The 20,813-nt window shown below is 47.8% G+C and overlaps 1 protein-coding gene across 1 annotated transcript in view; it reads left to right on the forward strand.

Moving 5' to 3' along the window:
* LOC143814896 (vang-like protein 1) overlaps window positions 1-20,813 on the forward strand; it is a 234,770-nt gene that overhangs the window by 122,995 nt on the left and 90,962 nt on the right. Inside the window, exon 7 of the mRNA XM_077293567.1 lies at window positions 12,688-12,913. Within this exon, the coding sequence (XP_077149682.1) occupies window positions 12,688-12,913 (226 nt within the window). The remainder of the gene's footprint in view (window positions 1-12,687; window positions 12,914-20,813) is intronic.

Genomic DNA, 20,813 nt, shown 5'->3' on the forward strand with positions numbered 1-20,813 from the left:
GCGAGTCCCAGGGCCACGGACCGGGTTGCAGCCACCGTGACATGCCCTTTAAGAGCGACCGGACCCAGTACCGAGTACCCCGCTGCCCTGGTGGGCGACTCACTCATCCATCTAAGGCTCTTCAACCTGTGGCGATTCCTAGTAGACCTTGGACTCATTTGTCGGTAGATTTCATAACTAATCTACCCGTATCGGCAGGAAATACTGTAATATTGGTGGTGGTAGACAGATTCAGCAAGATGTCACTTTCATTGCCCTACCCACCTTACTTAACGCTAAGACCTTGGCGCAAATTTTTATAATAGAAAATGTGAAGTTACATGGGATTCCTACTGATATTGCTTCCGACCAGGGGGTGCAATTTATTTTCAAATTTTGGAAAGCATTCGTTATGGGATCCATCTTTCATTTTCTTCAGCCTTTGATCCACAGTCTAATGGACAAACTGAACATGTAGAGGTGTTTTGTGTTGGAGAATCAGGATGATTGGGTTACTTACCTGTAGCTGAATTCGCAGTGAATAACTGTTGTCATGAGTCTACTGGTAAGTCCTCGTTTCCCCGTTCCTCGGGGCATATGAATGTCATCCTCAGTTCTTCTCTTTCAATAGGAATCATTCTTCAGGAGTACCTAAGGAGGAATGGTTTGCTTTGTCTATTACATCAGTGAGGCAAGGTGTTCTTGAAAATTTGAAGAAGATGAGATCCAAATATAAGAGTGTGGCTGATCAGAGACGTTTGGTGGGTCACCCAGTTTTAGGATTCATAATGTGGTTCACCAATCTCTACTTAAAGAATGTGTTGCTTCCTCTGAACCTTCTCTACCATCACCTTCCCCAGTCATTGTTGATGGGAATTTGCAATTTCAGACCGCTAAAGTTATTGATTCTCGCTTAGTTTATTGATCTCTTCAGTATCTGGTACACTGGAAGGGTTATGGTCCTGAAGAGAGAATGTGGGTACTAGCATCTGATGTCCATGATGTCAGGTTGGTCCAGTCTTTTCAAGCGACACACCCTGATTAACCCAGCCTTGAGGTTCCAGAGGTCCTTCTTAGAAGAGGGGCTACTGTAACGGGGATACCGCAAAAGAGAGGGTCCAGAAGACCACGGTGTCTGGTTTCACAAACTCCTGCACTGGTTAGAAGTAATTCACCATCGTATTAAACAGTGCAGGTTTTTTCCTTGCTAGCAATGCAAGAGTGAATCTGTTCAGTTGAGGCTCCTTGAGCCTTCCTACCTGGATTGTCTCAGCCGTTCAGTGTTCGCCACTCCCTTCTGCTATATATGCTCACGTTTGGCACTTAGGGTTTCCCAGTGTTGATTTCTACTGCCCGGTTCTGGAGTTGGAGGTGTAGTTCGTGGTTGGAGTCATGAAGTCACATTATGGGGCAATAGAGTATGGGGTAATGAGGGCGATTGTGACATAGGTACATAGTACAGTGTGGGTTGATAGGGACTTTATGCAGAGAGGCATTCCAGGGGAGATATTATGGATGGGGCAATTTGGGGGGAACATTATTGAAGGTCGCTGTGTGGGGAAACTTTATGAAGAGGGGCAGTGTGGGGGGAAATTATGGAAAGGGCAAGTATTGGGGGGGCAATATGGAGAGGGCTTGTGTGGGATATCATGGAGAGAGGCAGTGTGGGGTAATATTATGGAGAAGGGCAGTTTGGGGGACATTGGGAAGAGCGGCAGTCTGGGGAAGACATTATGGAGAAGAGCTGTGTGGGGAAATACTGTGGAGAAGGGCAGTGTGGAAGTAATGTATTGTAAAAGGGGCAGGTTGGGTGGAAGGGATATTTTGTGCTGGAAGCAGAGTGAGGAGCAGCAATTATTTATTCAGGGACACAGCATAGACAATATTTTTATTTACAGGGCAAAGAGAAAAATTTAATTCTATGACACATATCCAGAGAGGGGATATATGACCCCCACATTGAACATACGGGATTAATTATAGCTGGGGAAGAGAGAAACTGATTATAACTGGGGAATTGAGAGGGAGCTGACATGTCAAACTCCATTGAAGTGGGAATTTCCTGCAGTGACCAGGTATTTAATGCAGATTTGCTTTGGGAAAAAGATACGAAGACTGAGATTTGTTTGTGTAGAGGAGGGGAAGTTTGTTTCCTAGGCATAAGCTTCCTCTGAACAAAGCAAGGCTCCCAGACCTTTTGAAGCCAGAGGTCAGCGATTAATATTGGGGTATTGGGGAAATATGACCATACAGTATTTCAGTTCGGGGTGCTAGAATTGCCTTATGGTGATGTGAATGAATGCGTTATGTTCATCCCTTTTTTATAACACTAAAAATAGATCCATAAATATCAGATCAATTTTTAGTGTTATAAAGGCCATTCTAGCACCCCCAACTGAAATATGGTCTGATGTATGATGCTATCCAGGCCATGTTTCATCTCTAAATGTAAAAGTGCAATAGGAAACATAACAATATCTACCATCTGGGACCTCCAGGGACGAAGGTATTCTGTAGGTTGAGGATCTCACAAATTTCCGAAAGATTCAGCACATCCCACCACCAGCCTCCGCATGAACCCACAAAGGATGGGGATGTTGGCGTGACCTTGATCTAATAAAAAGCAGAATTTGGGTTTGGTAATGTTTCCGCCCTGGAATGTGGAGCTGAAGGTGGGTTGTGTCCAGTTTCTTAAGGAGTACCTACCTCCGCTAAGATCTGAGCCCTTTCCATGACAGTGTACACCAAAACAAATCTATCGAGCTCCTATATTACCAGAAAACTAAAAAAAAGAAGCAAGGATCCCTAAAATATAACTTTTAATGAATAAAGTTTAAAAATATTCCAAGTTTGGAGACAAGCAATAAATTTAAATATAAAAAGTTACCATAGAGAATAGAATAAATATCAATAATGTGTCCTGCTGTGCCCGGCAGGTATACTATATTGACCCCTGCCTGGCGGTGGATGTTGGCACCCTAAGATTCAGCGGTAGGTGCCCCCACTCCATGGCGGCTCGCCCTGCAGTCCCCATGAATCCCTATGATTATTGATATTGTGTCCCAATACACCCATTTGCCCATGTGAAAAAACAAAAAAACACACAAAATAACGGGAAAAAATATATATATAAAATATATATAAAAAATGAAAAAACATAAATAATAAATAAAGGAGACTTTTATCCTTAGTATGGAGGCTATAATAAACAATTTCCTCCAATGTGGGAAATAAATATCCCTCTTGTAGCGCAATATCTATATAAAGTGTGGGCAAATAGAATGCAAAAATGATATAATTGTCTCATTTGTTCTGATACATTAATAGAGGAAGGCAGAGCTCCGCAATCTATGTCCTTTTTCACCATATGTTACCCATACAATGAAACACGTATTACATATAGCCAACAGTTACAATGACCTCTTCTTATATAAGATCTAATGCAGCTGATCTGTAGTGCATAATGGAGAAAGCGGAGATTGCCGTCCACCGTGAGCCACCGGTCAGACTCCACATAAATGTGATGAAAAGAGATCGTCCTAATACATAATAGTACTGAGGAACGAGCTCCATAGACCTAAAGACTTGCAAAGTTCTTGCCAGGACTCTGCGCAAATAAGTTGGGAGAACGAACTCAGTGTTTACTAGTCCTGAGACAATTGTGTACTGGTAATTATCCCCTCCCTTTCTCTTTATTTTTCTATCCTATCTTTTATTTGGCAACCATGGCTGCGAAAGGAGAAACCTGGTACACCCAAAAGAACAAGGACACTTTTGTTGGAGTATGCATGTACCATGGCCTGAACTCCCATGGCAAGTCCAAGGCTCAAATGGTCACTGAACTGATGCAATTTGAAGCAGACCAAGACTGGCCTCAGAGCCCAGAGACCGCAGAAGCCAGCACAAGTGAAAATGGTGCTGCAGCAGAGGTCTAACCACTGAGTACCGGCCCTACTAGCAACCAGGGTGAATTGGACCCCCACCTGCTGGCAGCCATTGAACAACTCCCTGCTGACGACCGTGATGGACATCTGCAGCTGATTCAGCAATACCGGCAGGAGGCCCAGCGAGCCGAGCGAGAGGCCCAGGCCCAGTGGGAGGCGGAGAGAGCCAAGCGGCAAGCGGAGCTGGAGTACCAGATGCAGTTAGCCCGACTGCAAATGCAGGGGTCGGCCCAGTCCAGCCGTGAGCCCAGCAGCGCTCAGATACCGAAGCCCCAGCCCGAGCACTTTGCTGTGATGGAAAAGGACGGGGACTTGGACACTTTTCTGCGGGCCTTTGAAAAAGTCTGCAGACAGTACCAGCTGCCTGGGGACCAATGGGCACGTTACCTGACCCCAGGGCTGAAAGGTAAAGCTCTGGAGGTGTTTGCTGCCCTCAGTCAAGAACAGGATGGTGACTATGAGACCTTCAAGCAGGCTCTGATAGCCAAGTACCAGCTTACACCCAAGGTGTACCGTAGATAGTTCCGGAACCTCCAACGTGGTTACAGCGATGTGGCGCATGGACTGGGGACCCACTTTGACCAGTGGACCCAAGGACTGTCAATGACCACCTTTGCACAGCTGCGAGACCTGATGATCAAAGACCAGTTCTTACATCTTTGCCCAGCTGAAGTGCGACAGTTCGTGATGGATCGAGAACCCAAAGACGTGATGAAAGCAGAGCAGATTGCCTATGAGGCCAACCGTAGATCGGAAGAGTGGAAGCCAGTCACCACCAGCTGGAAAGGGGGTAAGCCTGCAACCAACGCCAGTACCCCTGCCAGCCAACACATCAGAGGTCCTGTTCCCTCGCCAGTGTTTCTTCTGCAAGCAGACTGGTCATATCAGTCCCCACTGTCCAGACAAGCAGAAGAACTCCCCAGTCAAGGCCTAACACAGCAGTTCTTTTGGTGGGTGGCGTGGCTGGGAGGGTGTGTGACAATGTGCAGCACGTCACCGTAGGGGGCCATGTTGCTACAGGCCTCAAGGAGACTGGGGCTGAACGGACCCTCATCAGACCCGAACTGGCGGCCCCTGAAGAGATCATTCCGGGGAAAACCCTAACTGTCACTGGGATTGGGGGCATCAGCTGTCCCTTGCCAATGGCCCAGGTTTATATTGATTGGGGTGCCGGGAGCGGGGTGAAGGAAGTGGGGCTGTCTGATAACTTGCCCACTGATGTTTTGTTGGGGACTGATTTGAGGAGGATGGTTGCATACTACGTCCCTGACACCCCTCCAATATCTGCTAATAAGGGTAGCATTAACCCTGATAATGATGAGAAATCGCATGTGTTACCTGACCATCTAGTATTGATGCATCTGTTAACCATTTTTTACCAAGGTATGATGCTGTAACTGTGCCAGCTGAACCTGATAACCATTTTTTTGCAGATGTGTCCATAGGTACAGGAGTGCTCAGCAACGTCGCTCTGCGGAGTGAGACGGCTGAGGAAACCCTAGCAGGGGCAAGTGTCGGTGCTACAGGAAATGGGGAGATGCATGGGAACCGTGAGGAAGGCGATGCCATGCAATTGGCCTATAAGTAGCACTGCTCCTGGAATGTTGGGGGTGGATGGGGAGGTAGTACCCATAGCAGTGCTGGCTGATGGGTCTGTGGAAATCCCCGGGGAGACAGCCTACGTAGCTGCTGTCTTCTGGACCCTCTGCAGTCACAGGCGTGACTGAACCAGAGATGGACCCAGAGCAGGTCCCAGAGGGTTCCCGTGGGGAAGGGACCCTGACGCAGATGCGAGCCTAGAGAATTTGAGACAACTCGCCGAGATGCCCACCTCCATGACTGGTAAGGAAAGGGTGTTCTGGGATCGAGGAAGGTTGTACCGGGAGACAGTACCCGGAAAATAACAAAAGGAGTGGTTGAGGGAAAGACAGCTGGTCGTCCCGCAGCAATTCCGGAGTGAGTTGTTGCGGATTGCCCATGAGATCCCGCTCGCAGGACACTTGAGGATCAGCAAAACTAAGGCCCGGCTGTCTCAACACTCCTATGGGCCCAAGATGGGGACAGATGTGTCAAACTACTGCCACTCCTGTGTCACCTGTCAAAGAGTGGGGAAGGCGGGGCCTGCTCTTAAGGATAGATAGAGCCTTTCCAGAGGATCGCGGTGGACATTGTGGGCCTGCTGGCCATCCCCAGCAGCTCTGGAAAGCAATACATTCTTACTGTGGTAGACTACGCTACCCGGTACTCAGAGGCAGTAGCTCTGTCATCAACTAGGGCAGATAAGGTGGCGGATGCCCTGTTGGCTATCTTTTCACGTGTAGGATTTCCCAGGGAGATGCTTACTGATCAAGGGACCCAATTTATGTCTTGCCTAATGGAGGCTCTCTGTAAGAGAATGCAGGTGAAGCGTCTGGTATCGAGTGCGTATCACCCCCAGACCAATGGCTTGTGTGAGCGCTTCAATGGTACCCTCAAACAGATTCTATGCATGCTGGTTGAGACCCAAGGGCGCGACTGGGAGCGGTACCTCCCACACCTGCTTTTCGCTTACCGAGAGGTTCCGCAGGCCTCGACAGGGTTCTCCCCCTTCAAGCTTCTGTATGGCAGGCGAGTCTGGGGACCCCTTTGGTTGGTAAGAAAATCCTGGGAAGAGGAGCCAAACCCTTCTGAAGTGTCCATAGTGGAGTATGTCATGTGCTTCCATGAGAAGATGCAGACCTTGACGCAGTTGGTGCATGACAACATGATGCAGGCTCAGGCTGACCAGAAGCACTGGTATGACCAGAACTCCCTGGAGCGGACCTACCACGTGGGTCAAAAGATGTGGGTGCTGGTCCCTGTACCAAAGGATAAGCTTCAGGCAGCCTGGGAAGGCCCGTACGTCGTCCACCAACAGCTCAACCCGGTCACCTACGTGGTCACGCTTGACCTCGCTTGGGGTAGGCAAAAGGCCTTTCACGTCAACATGATGAAAGCTCATCACGAACGTGAACCTTTCGTCCTACCGGTCTGCAGCCTGCCCGAAGACGGGGAGGAAGACAACCTCCTGGACATGCTGGCCCAAACCAAGGCCGATGGGTCCATTGAAGACGTGGAGGTAAGCACCTCCCTAACCGAACCCCAGCGGTTGCAGTTGCGAACCACGCTGGAACCATTCTGGACCGTGTTCTCCAACCGACCTGGAAGGACTGAGATAGCAGTCCATGAGGTGGACACCGGGAATCATGCCCCACTACGGAGAACACCCTATCAAATCTCCGACCAGGTGCATCAGGTTATGCGCCAGGAGATCGATGAGATGTTACAGCTGGGGGTGATTCAACGGTTAAAGAGCGCATGGGCCTCACCTGTAGTCCTCGTGCCAAAGAAGGATCGGACCACCCGGTTCAGCGTGGACTACAGGGGGCTCAATGCCATCACAGCCCCTGACGTGCACCCTATGCCATGCATCGAGGAGCTGCTTGAGAGGTTAGCTGGCGCAAAATACCTGACCATAATGGATCTGAGTCAAGGATACTGGCAGATTCCACTGAGCCCTCTAGGCGCTGGAGAAGTCCGCCTTTATTACACCCTTTGGACTGTATGAGTCCACGGTCATGCCCTTTGGCATGAAAAATGCCCCTGCCACTTTTCAGCGAATGGTCAACCACCTGCTTCAGGGACCGGAGAAGTACGCGGTGGCATACTTGGATGACATTGCCATCTTTAGTTCCTCCTGGGATGATCACCTGCAGCATCTCGAGGAGGTGCTCAGGCGAATTCACCGAGCCGGACTGACTATCAAGCCGGGAAAGTGCCAGATGGGCATGAATGAGGTCCACTACCTGGGTCACCGGGTAGGCGGGGGCACCCAAAAGCCAGAGCCTGAGAAGGTGGGAGCGATTGTGAACTGGCCCACTTCCAGGACCAAAAAACAGGTGATGTCCTTCCTGGGCACTGCAGGGTACTATAGGCGCTTCGTACAGCACTATAGTAGCCTGGCAAAACCCTTGACGGACCTCACCAGGAAGAAGCTACCCCACATCGTCAACTGGACCGACAACTGTGAGGGGGCTTTCCAGGCATTGAAAACAGCAATGTGCAATGCCCCTGTGTAGAAAGCAGTCGACACCAGTCAACCATTCTGGGTACAGACTGACACCAGCAAGTTTGCCCTTGGTGCTGTGCTCAGCCAGGTTGACTCGGAGGACCAAGAGCACCTCGTGTTATAGCTGAGCCGGAAACTTCTGCCGAGGGAAGTGGCCTACTCCACTGTCGAGAAGGAGTGCCTGGCCATAGTCTGGGCCCTGCAATGCTTGCAGCTTTACTTGTACGGCCACGCTTCACTGTGTTGACCGACCACAACTCTCTGTGCTGGCTAAATGCCATGTGTGGAACCAACGGCAGGTTGCTACACTGGAGCCTTGCCCTTCAGCAGTTTGACTTCACCATTGAACACAAAACGGGCAGGGAGCATGCCAATGCAGATGGACTGTCCCGCCAGGGCAAACCTACTGAGGTGCGCATGGAGGCATACTGAGGGGTTCTGCCTCCGTAGCGCAGACCAAAAGGGGGAGGTGTCACGATAATGTATAAAATGGAGCAGGATTTTTCATTTTCCCTGTTATCATGCACGCTGTGGGCTCTGACCCCCCTTCTCTCTTTGCTTCTGCTGTTTGTGTATATTCATTACATTGTAGCAGTGGAGGGATAACTAAGATAAGCCCGCCTGCACATGTGATAGCTGTGTACAGGCCAAAGGTCACCCCGATCCGTGACATATTGGCGGCAGAACGGTGGGATCCATGACATATCGTGGACAGTCACGGTGTGAATCGTGACACTTTCCTTGACAGTCATTTTCTTTTCTTATCCTTTATATTTTATGTAATTGTATTTACTGTTCTGTTTTGTTCCCATTTTGTATATTTTTTATAAACACTACCTAACATTTTGGAATTAATATATAAATTGTAATAATTCTGTTCTTCTTGCTCTTGAAGCCATGTGCTACCGGTAACTGGTGTCCAATCGGCCTGTATAAATGATTGGTGATGGCAGCTAGTACTGTAGCTCTTTTTGTTTTTGTCAAGCTGGCGGTGTCCGTACAGGGGTATATGTATATTCCATGTGTTGGAATCCGAGGTGTGTACACTATACGCTCACAGTGAACCCCCAATAACCGGCCTAGTAGTGTAAGCACGCACATCTTCATCCGTTACATGTCAGTCCATTCCGTAATTGTCCTGACGATCAGAGCCAGCGTAGTTGTGTCCCCTAACAATCTGGTGACAGCGGTGAGATCTGCGCAACCCCCCAGTGTCATCCTTGACAGGCAGTATAATGACACATTTTTTTTTTAAGGGCGCCATGTTGGGATGTGTTGCTGAAGATGAAGAAAAGTGAATTCTGCAGGGACTTGCTGTGGGTGTGAAATCTCACCATTGCATCTGTACTACATGGGGACAAAAGGAATGAGGACAACTCCAATCAGAGAAGATGTTGTCTAAGTTACCTGGATGTAAATGTTTGTGAATCTGACAACATCTCATCAGTGCTCTGGTTCCTGTATGTCCACGGTCTGATGATGGCTGGTAACAAGAACCCCGGGTGTCTCCATACCATTGTGAAGGACATAATAATTATTTATATAGCACCAACATATTCCGCAGCGCTTTACAATTCAGAGTTTATATACAACAGTCATAGGTAGATCCAGAATATAAAAAACAATTACATTTTATTAATAGTGATAGTTAAAATAACATCCAAAAAGAGATTTAGGCTATGTGCACACGTTGTGGAATGGGGTGCAGAATTTTCTGCACAAAATCCGCATCTCCTGGCAGAAGCCGCCGGTGCAGATTTGCCGCGGATTTTATGCAGATTTTGTGTGGTTTTTATGCGGAATTGATGCGGATTTTGTGCGGATTTTCTGCGGGTTTTACCACTGCGGATTTCTATAATAGAAGGGTGCAGAAATGCTGCAGATCCGCACAAAAGAAGTGACATGCTACTTCTTTTAAATCCCCAGCGTTTCCGTTCAGATTTTTTCGCACCATCTGCATAGCTTTTTTCTTTGGCATTGATTTACATTGTACTGTAAATCACAGTGCGGAACTGCAGCCTTTCTGCGCGGAAAAATCCGCTGCGGATCCGCACTAAATCCTCATCGTGTGCACATAGCCTAAGAGACTATTGAGATTCTGGTTTGGCTATTATCCTAATTCATTAGACAAGGCTCATTAAAGGGTCGACATTGACTTGTAGGATTGCTACCTTCCAATAGGTGGCACTAGAGTTCTAGCTCTCTTCCTCTCTGAAGAGACAATTTGCATAATTAGTATATTACCCAGAGGAGCATTGCGGCTTTAAGTCTCCTCATCTCGGCATGCTTAGCATGTCAATGTCCACAAGGAGAAATGATACTTCTTGGATAAAAAGAGACTAAAAAACAGAAATGTCTCACACGGAGAGACGCCACCAAATTGCTTTAAATAAGTAATACATTTATCAGTAAGAATATCCAAATATTACCAGGTGTATATCAGCCAATAAACTTAAGTATTTACCACTATACAGGTAGTAAAATCCTCATAGCACGAAAACAGTCCCCATATAAAGAAGAAACTTAGCAGAGAAGGAGGAAAGAACGCAGCCAACAAGGCAGGTAACATGCGATATAGCTTCTGTGAACATGCGATATAGCTTCTGTGAAGGGGTCAAATGTGGAGCGTGAGCCAGGGGAGATATGGGGAGGGATGGGAGTCGCTGCGCTTGGTGTCTGGGAGATGATTTCCTGACGGATATTCTCTATTTTCTCTATAAAGTGGGAGGCCAGGTCATCAGCACAAATGTCTGTGATAGGGTCTTGTGCTTTTGGCCTGAGGAGGGAGTGAAAGGTGTCGAAGAGTTTCTTGGGGTTGTTGGATAGTGAGGAGATCAGGGTGGTGAAGTAGGTCTGTTTGGTGAGGTGAAGGGCAGAATTATAGTTTCTTAGCATGAATTTGTAAAGGATAAAGCTATCTGGTGTGCAAGTTTTCTTCCACAGGCGTTCGGCCCACCTAGAGCATCGCTGGAGAAATCGAGTTTGCGATGTGAGCCAGGGCTGTTTTACTCTGTGCTTGGAGGTTCTGAGAGTGAGGGGCGCTACGTGGTCCAGGGGGCTTCTGAGGGTGTCATTGTAGTGATGTACCGCCAGATCAGGACAGGAAAAAGAGGAGATTGGGGAAAGTGATGAATGTATGATAAATAGGAGTGTGCTGAGATGGGCAAGAATTTGTGAGCGTGAAGGAGAGAATGTTGTGGTCAGAGAGGGGAAACGGTGAGTTATCTAGGTAGGAGATTGAACAGAGTCAAACAAAGACCAGATCAAGGCTGTTACCATCTTTGTGTGTCTCAGACGTTGAGAGCTATGAGAGGCCTAGAAAAGTGGCTAGAGATAGAAGCTGGGATGCAGATGTGGAAGTGGGGCTGTTTATGGGGATGTTGAAATCTCCCAGGATAAGGGTCGGTAATTCAGATGACATGAAGTGCAGCAGCAAGGTAGAGAAATGGTCAAGGAAGTGGGTGGGTGAGTCTGGGGGATGGTATATGACCGCTACTCTTAGGGAGAGGGGATGGAAGAGCCTGATAGTGTAGAGCTCAAAAGAAGGGAATGAGAGTGATGGAGTTGGTGGGATGACCTGGAAGGTGCATTGTGGGGAGAGGAGTATGCCGACTCCACCACCAGGTCTATTCCTGGGTCTCGGGGAATGGGAAAAATGTAAGCCACCATGAGTAATAGCAGCAGGGGAGGCAGTGTCAGAGTCCTGAATTCAGGTTTCAGTGAGGGCCATACTGGGAATTGCAATACAATTATAAATGGGACTGAGCTGACATTACAATTGATTGCTGTACTAAACTTGATGCTGTATACATGTTCTGACAGTGGTTCTGGCAGTGCATTCATGCACTGATGTTTTTTTTTGCATTGCATTCATGTACTGTCTGTGTTTCTGGTGTTGTATTCATGTACCAACAATGACTCTGTTGCTACTTTCATGTGCTGATGGTGGTTCTGATGCTGCATTCATGTACTAATGGATATGGCGCTACATTCAGGTATTGATGGGGGTTCTGTATTCATGTTCTGATGGTTCTGGTGATGCATTTATGCCAAAATTATGAGATCCCCAATCTGAAGGCTACCTGCCACCCTGGCGGTCCCAGGCGGAAGATATTAATGCCATTTTCCTAAAACAATTTTAGCTTTCTGTTCATATGAGACATGGCATATACAGCTTTATCCACCTGGCCAATATTAATTCTGGCCTAATGCACATACCGCACAGCAATACAAGTGAATGTGTTGTGTTCAGCACTGCACCACACTGCCAAAAATATGTCTCCCATATCTATAGGACCTACATCTGTCACTAAAAACCCAATATTCATATCTGGTAACCCCCGCAACGTTTGGGACATTGGCCATGTGTCTCTATGGTTGCTTTAAAGTCAGGAAGAGCCTAATTACAAAGGGACAGAAAAGTGTCACCACACAAAGCTGGCGTTTTATATTCCTACTGACCACTTCACGGGAGGAGCAGCATCACTGAACCTCTGCTCCGCAAGGGGGCTGTTAAACACATGGAAGAGATTGTGAGCTCTCCTCTCCATGGCCCGAATTTACAGATCATAGTGAAGCAATACTGCTATGATGCCTATGAGGATGACAATGTTACATAGAGTTTGCCCTGTTCTGGATTACATAGTAAATATAACCCACATTTCTTTCTTTCCTCAGGTTGGTGGTTTCTGTACATCGCTCTTTCTCTCTGGTTCAGCGCTCGGATAACAAGACAAAGTCTGGATCAGAAATTGACCCCAGAGAGGCCGCGCAGACCATCTTTCCTCACATTGCTCAGAGTCTGCAGCGCTACCTCCGCTCCACAAGCCAGACTCACCTATATAGCATGGAGGCCATAGTTCAGCACCTGACCCTGTGCCTGACTCACAACATGTCCCCACAGGTAACAAACAACTTGGTGTGGAGAAATATTCACCTACAAAATGACACCAAACTATTCATAGAGTCATAGAATCCTAGACGAGCAGAGAGACAGAAGGAGCCACATATCCCTATGCCACATCAGACAGGAGAAGGAAGGCAGAAGGAGCTACATATCACTATGCCACATCAGACAGGAGAAGGAAGGCAGAAGGAGCCACATATCACTATACCACATCAGACAGGAGAAGGGAGACAGAAGGAGCCACATATCACTATACCACATCAGACAGGAGAAGGGAGACAGAAGGAGCTACATATCACTATGCCACATCAGACAGGAGAAAGGAAACAGAAGGAGCTACATATCACTATGCCACATCAGACAGGAGAAGGGAGACAGAAGGAGCCACATATCACTATGCCACATCAGACAGGAGAAGGAAGGCAGAAGGAGCCACATATCACTATACCACATCAGACAGGAGAAGGGAGACAGAAGGAGCCACATATCACTATACCACATCAGACAGGAGAAGGGAGACAGAAGGAGCTACATATCACTATGCCACATCAGACAGGAGAAAGGAAACAGAAGGAGCTACATATCACTATGCCACATCAGACAGGAGAAGGAAGACAGAAGGAGCCACATATCACTATACCACATCAGACAGGAGAAGGGAGACAGAAGGAGCCACATATCACTATACCACATCAGACAGGAGAAGGAAGACAGAAGGAGCCACATATCACTATGCCACATCAGACAGGAGAAGGAAGGCAGAAGGAGCCACATATCACTATGCCACATCAGACAGGAGAAGGGAGACAGAAGGAGCCACATATCACTATGCCACATCAGACAGGAGAAGGGAGACAGAAGGAGCCACATATCACTATACCACATCAGACAGGAGAAGGAAGGCAGAAGGAGCTACATACCACTATACCACATCAGACAGGAGAAGGAAGACAGAAGGAGCCACATATCACTATACCACATCAGACAGGAGAAGGAAGGCAGAAGGAGCTACATACCACTATACCACATCAGACAGGAGAAGGAAGGCAGAAGGAGCTACATATCACTATACCACATCAGACAGGAGAAGGGAGACAGAAGGAGCTACATATCACTATACCACATCAGACAGGAGAAGGAAGGCAGAAGGAGCTACATATCACTATGCCACATCAGACAGGAGAAGGGAGGCAGAAGGAGCCACATATCACTATACCACATCAGACAGGAGAAGGAAGGCAGAAGGAGCCACATATCACTATACCACATCAGACAGGAGAAGGGAGGCAGAAGGAGCCACATATCACTATACCACATCAGACAGGAGAAGGAAGGCAGAAGGAGCTACATATCACTATGCCACATCAGACAGGAGAAGGGAGACAGAAGGAGCTACATATCACTATGCCACATCAGACAGGAGAAGGAAGACAGAAGGAGCCACATATCACTATGCCACATCAGACAGGAGAAGGGAGACAGAAGGAGCCACATACCACTATACCACATCAGACAGGAGAAGGAAGACAGAAGGAGCTACATACCATTATACCACATCAGACAGGAGAAGGAAGACAGAAGGAGCTACATATCACTATACCATATCAGACAGGAGAAGGAAGGCAGAAGGAGCCACATATCACTATGCCACATCAGACAGGAGAAGGAAGACAGAAGGAGCTACATAGCACTATACCACATCAGACAGGAGAAGGGAGACAGAAGGAGCTACATATCACTATGCCACATCAGACAGGAGAAGGAAGGCAGAAGGAGCTACATATCACTATGCCACATCAGACAGGAGAAGGAAGGCAGAAGGAGCTACATATCACTATGCCACATCAGACAGGAGAAGGGAGGCAGAAGGAGCTACATATCACTATGCCACATCAGACAGGAGAAGGGAGACAGAAGGAGCCACATATCACTATGCCACATCAGACAGGAGAAGGGAGACAGAAGGAGCCACATATCACTATGCCACATCAGACAGGAGAAGGGAGACAGAAGGAGCTACATATCACTATACCATATCAGACAGGAGAAGGAAGGCAGAAGGAGCTACATATCACTATGCCACATCAGACAGGAGAAGGAAGGCAGAAGGAGCTACATATCACTATGCCACATCAGACAGGAGAAGGAAGGCAGAAGGAGCTACATATCACTATGCCACATCAGACAGGAGAAGGAAGGCAGAAGGAGCTACATATCACTATACCACATCAGACAGGAGAAGGGAGGCAGAAGGAGCTACATATCACTATACCACATCAGACAGGAGAAGGGAGACAGAAGGAGCTACATATCACTATACCACATCAGACAGGAGAAGGAAGACAGAAGGAGCTACATATCACTACGCCACATCAGACAGGAGAAGGAAGGCAGAAGGAGCTACATATCACTATGCCACATCAGACAGGAGAAGGGAGACAGAAGGAGCTACATATCACTATACCACATCAGACAGGAGAAGGGAGGCAGAAGGAGCTACATATCACTATGCCACATCAGACAGGAGAAGGGAGACAGAAGGAGCTACATATCACTACGCCACATCAGACAGGAGAAGGAAGACAGAAGGAGCTACATATCACTATACCACATCAGACAGGAGAAGGAAGACAGAAGGAGCTACATACCACTATACCACATCAGACAGGAGAAGGGAGACAGAAGGAGCTACATATCACTATACCACATCAGACAGGAGAAGGGAGGTAGAAGGAGCTACATATCACTACGCCACATCAGACAGGAGAAGGAAGACAGAAGGAGCTACATATCACTATGCCACATCAGACAGGAGAAGGGAGGCAGAAGGAGCTACATATCACTATGCCACATCAGACAGGAGAAGGAAGGCAGAAGGAGCTACATATCACTATGCCACATCAGACAGGAGAAGGAAGGCAGAAGGAGCTACATATCACTATGCCACATCAGACAGGAGAAGGGAGACAGAAGGAGCTACATCTCACTATACCACATCAGACAGGAGAAGGGAGACAGAAGGAGCTACATATCACTACGCCACATCAGACAGGAGAAGGAAGGCAGAAGGAGCTACATATCACTATGCCACATCAGACAGGAGAAGGGAGGCAGAAGGAGCTACATATCACTATGCCACATCAGACAGGAGAAGGAAGGCAGAAGGAGCTACATATCACTATGCCACATCAGACAGGAGAAGGGAGGTAGAAGGAGCTACATATCACTACGCCACATCAGACAGGAGAAGGAAGGCAGAAGGAGCTACATATCACTATGCCACATCAGACAGGAGAAGGGAGGCAGAAGGAGCTACATATCACTATACCACATCAGACAGGAGAAGGAAGGCAGAAGGAGCCACATATCACTATACCACATCAGACAGGAGAAGGGAGGCAGAAGGAGCCACATACCACTATACCACATCAGACAGGAGAAGGAAGACAGAAGGAGCCACATATCACTATACCACATCAGACAGGAGAAGGAAGACAGAAGGAGCTACATATCACTATACCACATCAGACAGGAGAAGGAAGACAGAAGGAGCCACATATCACTATACCACATCAGACAGGAGAAGGGAGACAGAAGGAGCCACATATCACTACGCCACATCAGACAGGAGAAGGGAGACAGAAGGAGCCACATATCACTACGCCACATCAGACAGGAGAAGGGAGACAGAAGGAGCCACAAATCACTACGCCACATCAGACAGGAGAAGGGAGACAGATGGAGCCACATATCACTATGCCACATCAGACAGGAGAAGGGAGACAGAAGGAGCTACATCTCACTATACCACATCAGACAGGAGAAGGGAGACAGAAGGAGCTACATATCACTATACCACATCAGACAGGAGAAGGGAGGTAGAAGGAGCCACATATCACTATACCACATCAGACAGGAGAAGGAAGACAGAAGGAGCTACATATCACTATGCCACATCAGACAGGAGAAGGAAGACAGAAGGAGCTACATATCACTATGCCACATCAGACAGGAGAAGGAAGGCAGAAGGAGCTACATATCACTATGCCACATCAGACAGGAGAAGGGAGGTAGAAGGAGCTACATATCACTACGCCACATCAGACAGGAGAAGGGAGACAGAAGGAGCCACATATCTGTTATGACCCCAATGGCGAGGGTCTCAGAGGAACGTGGAAGTCTGCAGAATACAAAAATCCAGCTCATAGGGTAGTGGTAACTGGGTTGACCATATATCTACTCCTAACGCCAACACTAGAAGTAGCCGGGGATCATTCCTACGTTGATTCTAGATGACACGCGCCAGCCGGAGAATCTAGCTACCCCTAGTAGAGGAAAACAAAGACCTTTCTTGCCTCCAGAGAAGGGGACCCCAAAGCTGGATAGAAGCCCCCCACAAATAATGACGGTGAGATAAGAGGAAATGACAAACACAGAAATGAACCAGGTTTAGCACAGAGAGGCCCGCTTACTGATAGCAGAATAAAGAAAGGTAACTTATATGGTCAACAAAAACCCTATCAAAATCCACACTGGAAATTCAAGAACCCCCGAACCGTCTAACGGTCCGGGGGGAGAACACCAGCCCCCCTAGAGCTTCCAGCAAAGGTCAGGATAAAGATTAGGAACAAGCTGGACAAAAATACAAAACCAAAACAAATAGCAAAAAGCAAAAGGCAGACTTAGCTGATATAACTGGAACCAGGATCAGTAGACAAGAGCACAGCAGACTAGCTCTGATAACTACGTTGCCAGGCATTGAACTGAAGGTCCAGGGAGCTTATATAGCAACACCCCTAACTAACGACCCAGGTGCGGATAAAAGGAATGACAGAAAAACCAGAGTCAAAAAACTAGTAACCACTAGAGGGAGCAAAAAGCAAATTCACAACAGTACCCCCCCCTTAGTGAGGGGTCACCGAACCCTCACCACGACCACCAGGGCGATCAGGATGAGCGGCATGAAAGGCACGAACTAAATCGGCCGCATGAACATCAGAGGCGACCACCCAGGAATTATCCTCCTGACCATAGCCCTTCCACTTGACCAGGTACTGAAGCCTCCGCCTGGAGAGGCGAGAATCCAAGATCTTCTCCACCACGTACTCCAACTCGCCCTCAACCAACACCGGAGCAGGAGGCTCAGCAGAAGGAACTACAGGCACAATGTACCGCCGCAACAAGGACCTATGAAATACATTGTGAATAGCAAACGACACAGGAAGATCCAGACGAAAAGATACAGGATTAAGGATTTCCAATATCTTGTAAGGCCCAATAAAACGAGGTTTAAATTTGGGAGAGGAGACCTTCATAGGAACAAAGCGGGAAGAAAGCCATACCAAATCCCCAACGCGTAGTCGGGGACCCACACCGCGGCGGCGGTTGGCAAAGCGCTGAGCCTTCTCCTGTGACAACTTCAAGTTGTCCACCACATGATTCCAGATCTGCTGCAACCTATCCACCACAGAATCCACCCCAGGACAGTCAGAAGGCTCCACATGACCCGAAGAAAAGCGAGGATGGAAACCAGAGTTGCAGAAAAAAGGCGAAACCAAGGTGGCGGAACTAGCCCGATTATTAAGGGCAAACTCAGCCAACGGCAAGAATGTCACCCAATCGTCCTGATCAGCAGAGACAAAACACCTCAAATAAGCCTCCAAAGTCTGATTGGTTCGCTCCGTCTGTCCATTAGTCTGAGGATGGAAAGCAGACGAAAACGACAAATCAATGCCCATCCTACTACAAAAGGATCGCCAGAACCTGGAAACGAACTGGGATCCTCTGTCTGACACAATATTCTCAGGGATGCCGTGCAAACGAACCACGTTCTGGAAAAACACAGGAACCAGATCGGAAGAGGAAGGCAGCTTAGGCAAAGGAACCAAATGGACCATCTTGGAGAAGCGATCACATATCACCCAGATAACGGACATGCCCTGAGATAGCGGAAGATCAGAAATGAAATCCATGGAGATATGTGTCCAAGGTCTCTTCGGGACAGGCAAGGGCAAGAGCAAACCGCTGGCACGAGAACAGCAAGGCTTAGCTCGAGCACAAGTCCCACAGGACTGCACAAATGACCGCACGTCCCTTGACAAGGAAGTCCACCAAAAGGACCTGGCCACCAGATCTCTGGTGCCAAAAATTCCCGGGTGACCTGCCAACACCGAGGAATGAACCTCGGAAATGACTCTGCTGGTCCACTTATCCGGGACAAACAGTCTGTCAGGTGGACAAGACTCAGGCCTATCAGCCTGAAATCTCTGCAACACACGTCGCAGATCCGGAGAAATAGCTGACAAGATAACTCCATCTTTAAGAATACCAACAGGATCAGCGACTCCAGGAGCATCAGGCACAAAGCTCCTAGAAAGAGCATCGGCCTTCACATTCTTTGAACCTGGTAAATACGAGACAACAAAATCAAAGCGGGAGAAAAACAATGACCAGCGGGCCTGTCTCGGATTAAGGCGTTTAGCAGACTCGAGATACATCAGATTTTTGTGATCAGTCAAGACCACCACACGATGCTTAGCACCCTCGAGCCAATGACGCCACTCCTCAAATGCCCATTTCATGGCCAACAACTCCCGATTGCCCACATCATAATTTCGCTCGGCAGGCGAAAACTTCCTAGAGAAAAAGGCACAAGGTTTCATAACAGAGCAACCAGGGCCTCTCTGCGACAAAACGGCCCCTGCCCCAATCTCCGAAGCATCCACCTCAACCTGAAAGGGAAGTGAGACGTCAGGCTGGCACAAAACAGGCGCCGAAGTAAACCGGCGTTTCAACTCCTGGAAAGCCTCCACGGCAGCAGGAGCCCAGTTAGCTACATCGGAGCCCTTCTTGGTCATATCCGTCAAAGGTTTCACAATGCTAGAAAAATTAGCGATAAAACGACGGTAGAAGTTAGCGAAGCCCAAGAACTTCTGAAGACTCTTAACTGACGAGGGCTGAGTCCAATCAAGAATAGCTCGGACCTTGACTGGGTCCATCTCCACAGCAGAAGGGGAAAAAATGAATCCCAAAAAGGGAACCTTCTGTACACCAAAAAGACACTTTGAGCCCTTGACAAACAAAGAATTTTCACGCAAAATTTTAAAGACCAACCTGACCTGCTCCACATGCGAATCCCAATTATCAGAAAAAAACAAAATATCATCCAGATAAACAATCAGAAATTTATCCAGATACTTCCGGAAAATGTCATGCATAAAGGACTGAAAAACTGAAGGCGCATTGGAGAGCCCAAAAGGCATCACCAAGTACTCAAAATGACCTTCGGGCGTATTGAATGCGGTTTTCCATTCATCACCTTGCTTAATGCGCACAAGGTTGTACGCACCACGAAGGTCTATCTTGGTGAACCACTTGGCACCCTTAATCCGGGCAAACAAGTCAGACAACAGCGGTAAAGGATACTGAAATTTGACAGTGATCTTATTTAAAAGCCGATAATCAATACAAGGTCTCAAAGATCCGTCCTTTTTTGCCACAAAAAAGAATCCCGCACCAAGAGGGGAAGAAGACGGACGAATATGTCCTTTCTCCAGAGACTCCTTGATATATGAACGCATAGCGGTATGTTCAGGTACCGACAGATTAAACAGTCTTCCCTTAGGAAATTTACTGCCTGGGATCAAATCTATAGCACAGTCACAGTCCCTATGAGGAGGCAGTGCACTGGACTCAGACTCACTGAAGACATCCTGATAATCAGACAAATACTCCGGAACTTCCGAAGGCGTAGAAGAAGCAATAGACACAGGCAGGGAATCCCCATGAATACCACGACAGCCCCAACTTGAGACTGACATAGCCTTCCAGTCCAGGACTGGATTATGGGTCTGTAACCATGGCAGCCCTAAAACAACCAAATCATGCATTTTATGTA

This window comes from Ranitomeya variabilis, chromosome 3 (genome assembly GCF_051348905.1).
Source record: "Ranitomeya variabilis isolate aRanVar5 chromosome 3, aRanVar5.hap1, whole genome shotgun sequence".
NCBI classification, from domain to species: Eukaryota; Metazoa; Chordata; class Amphibia; order Anura; family Dendrobatidae; genus Ranitomeya; species Ranitomeya variabilis.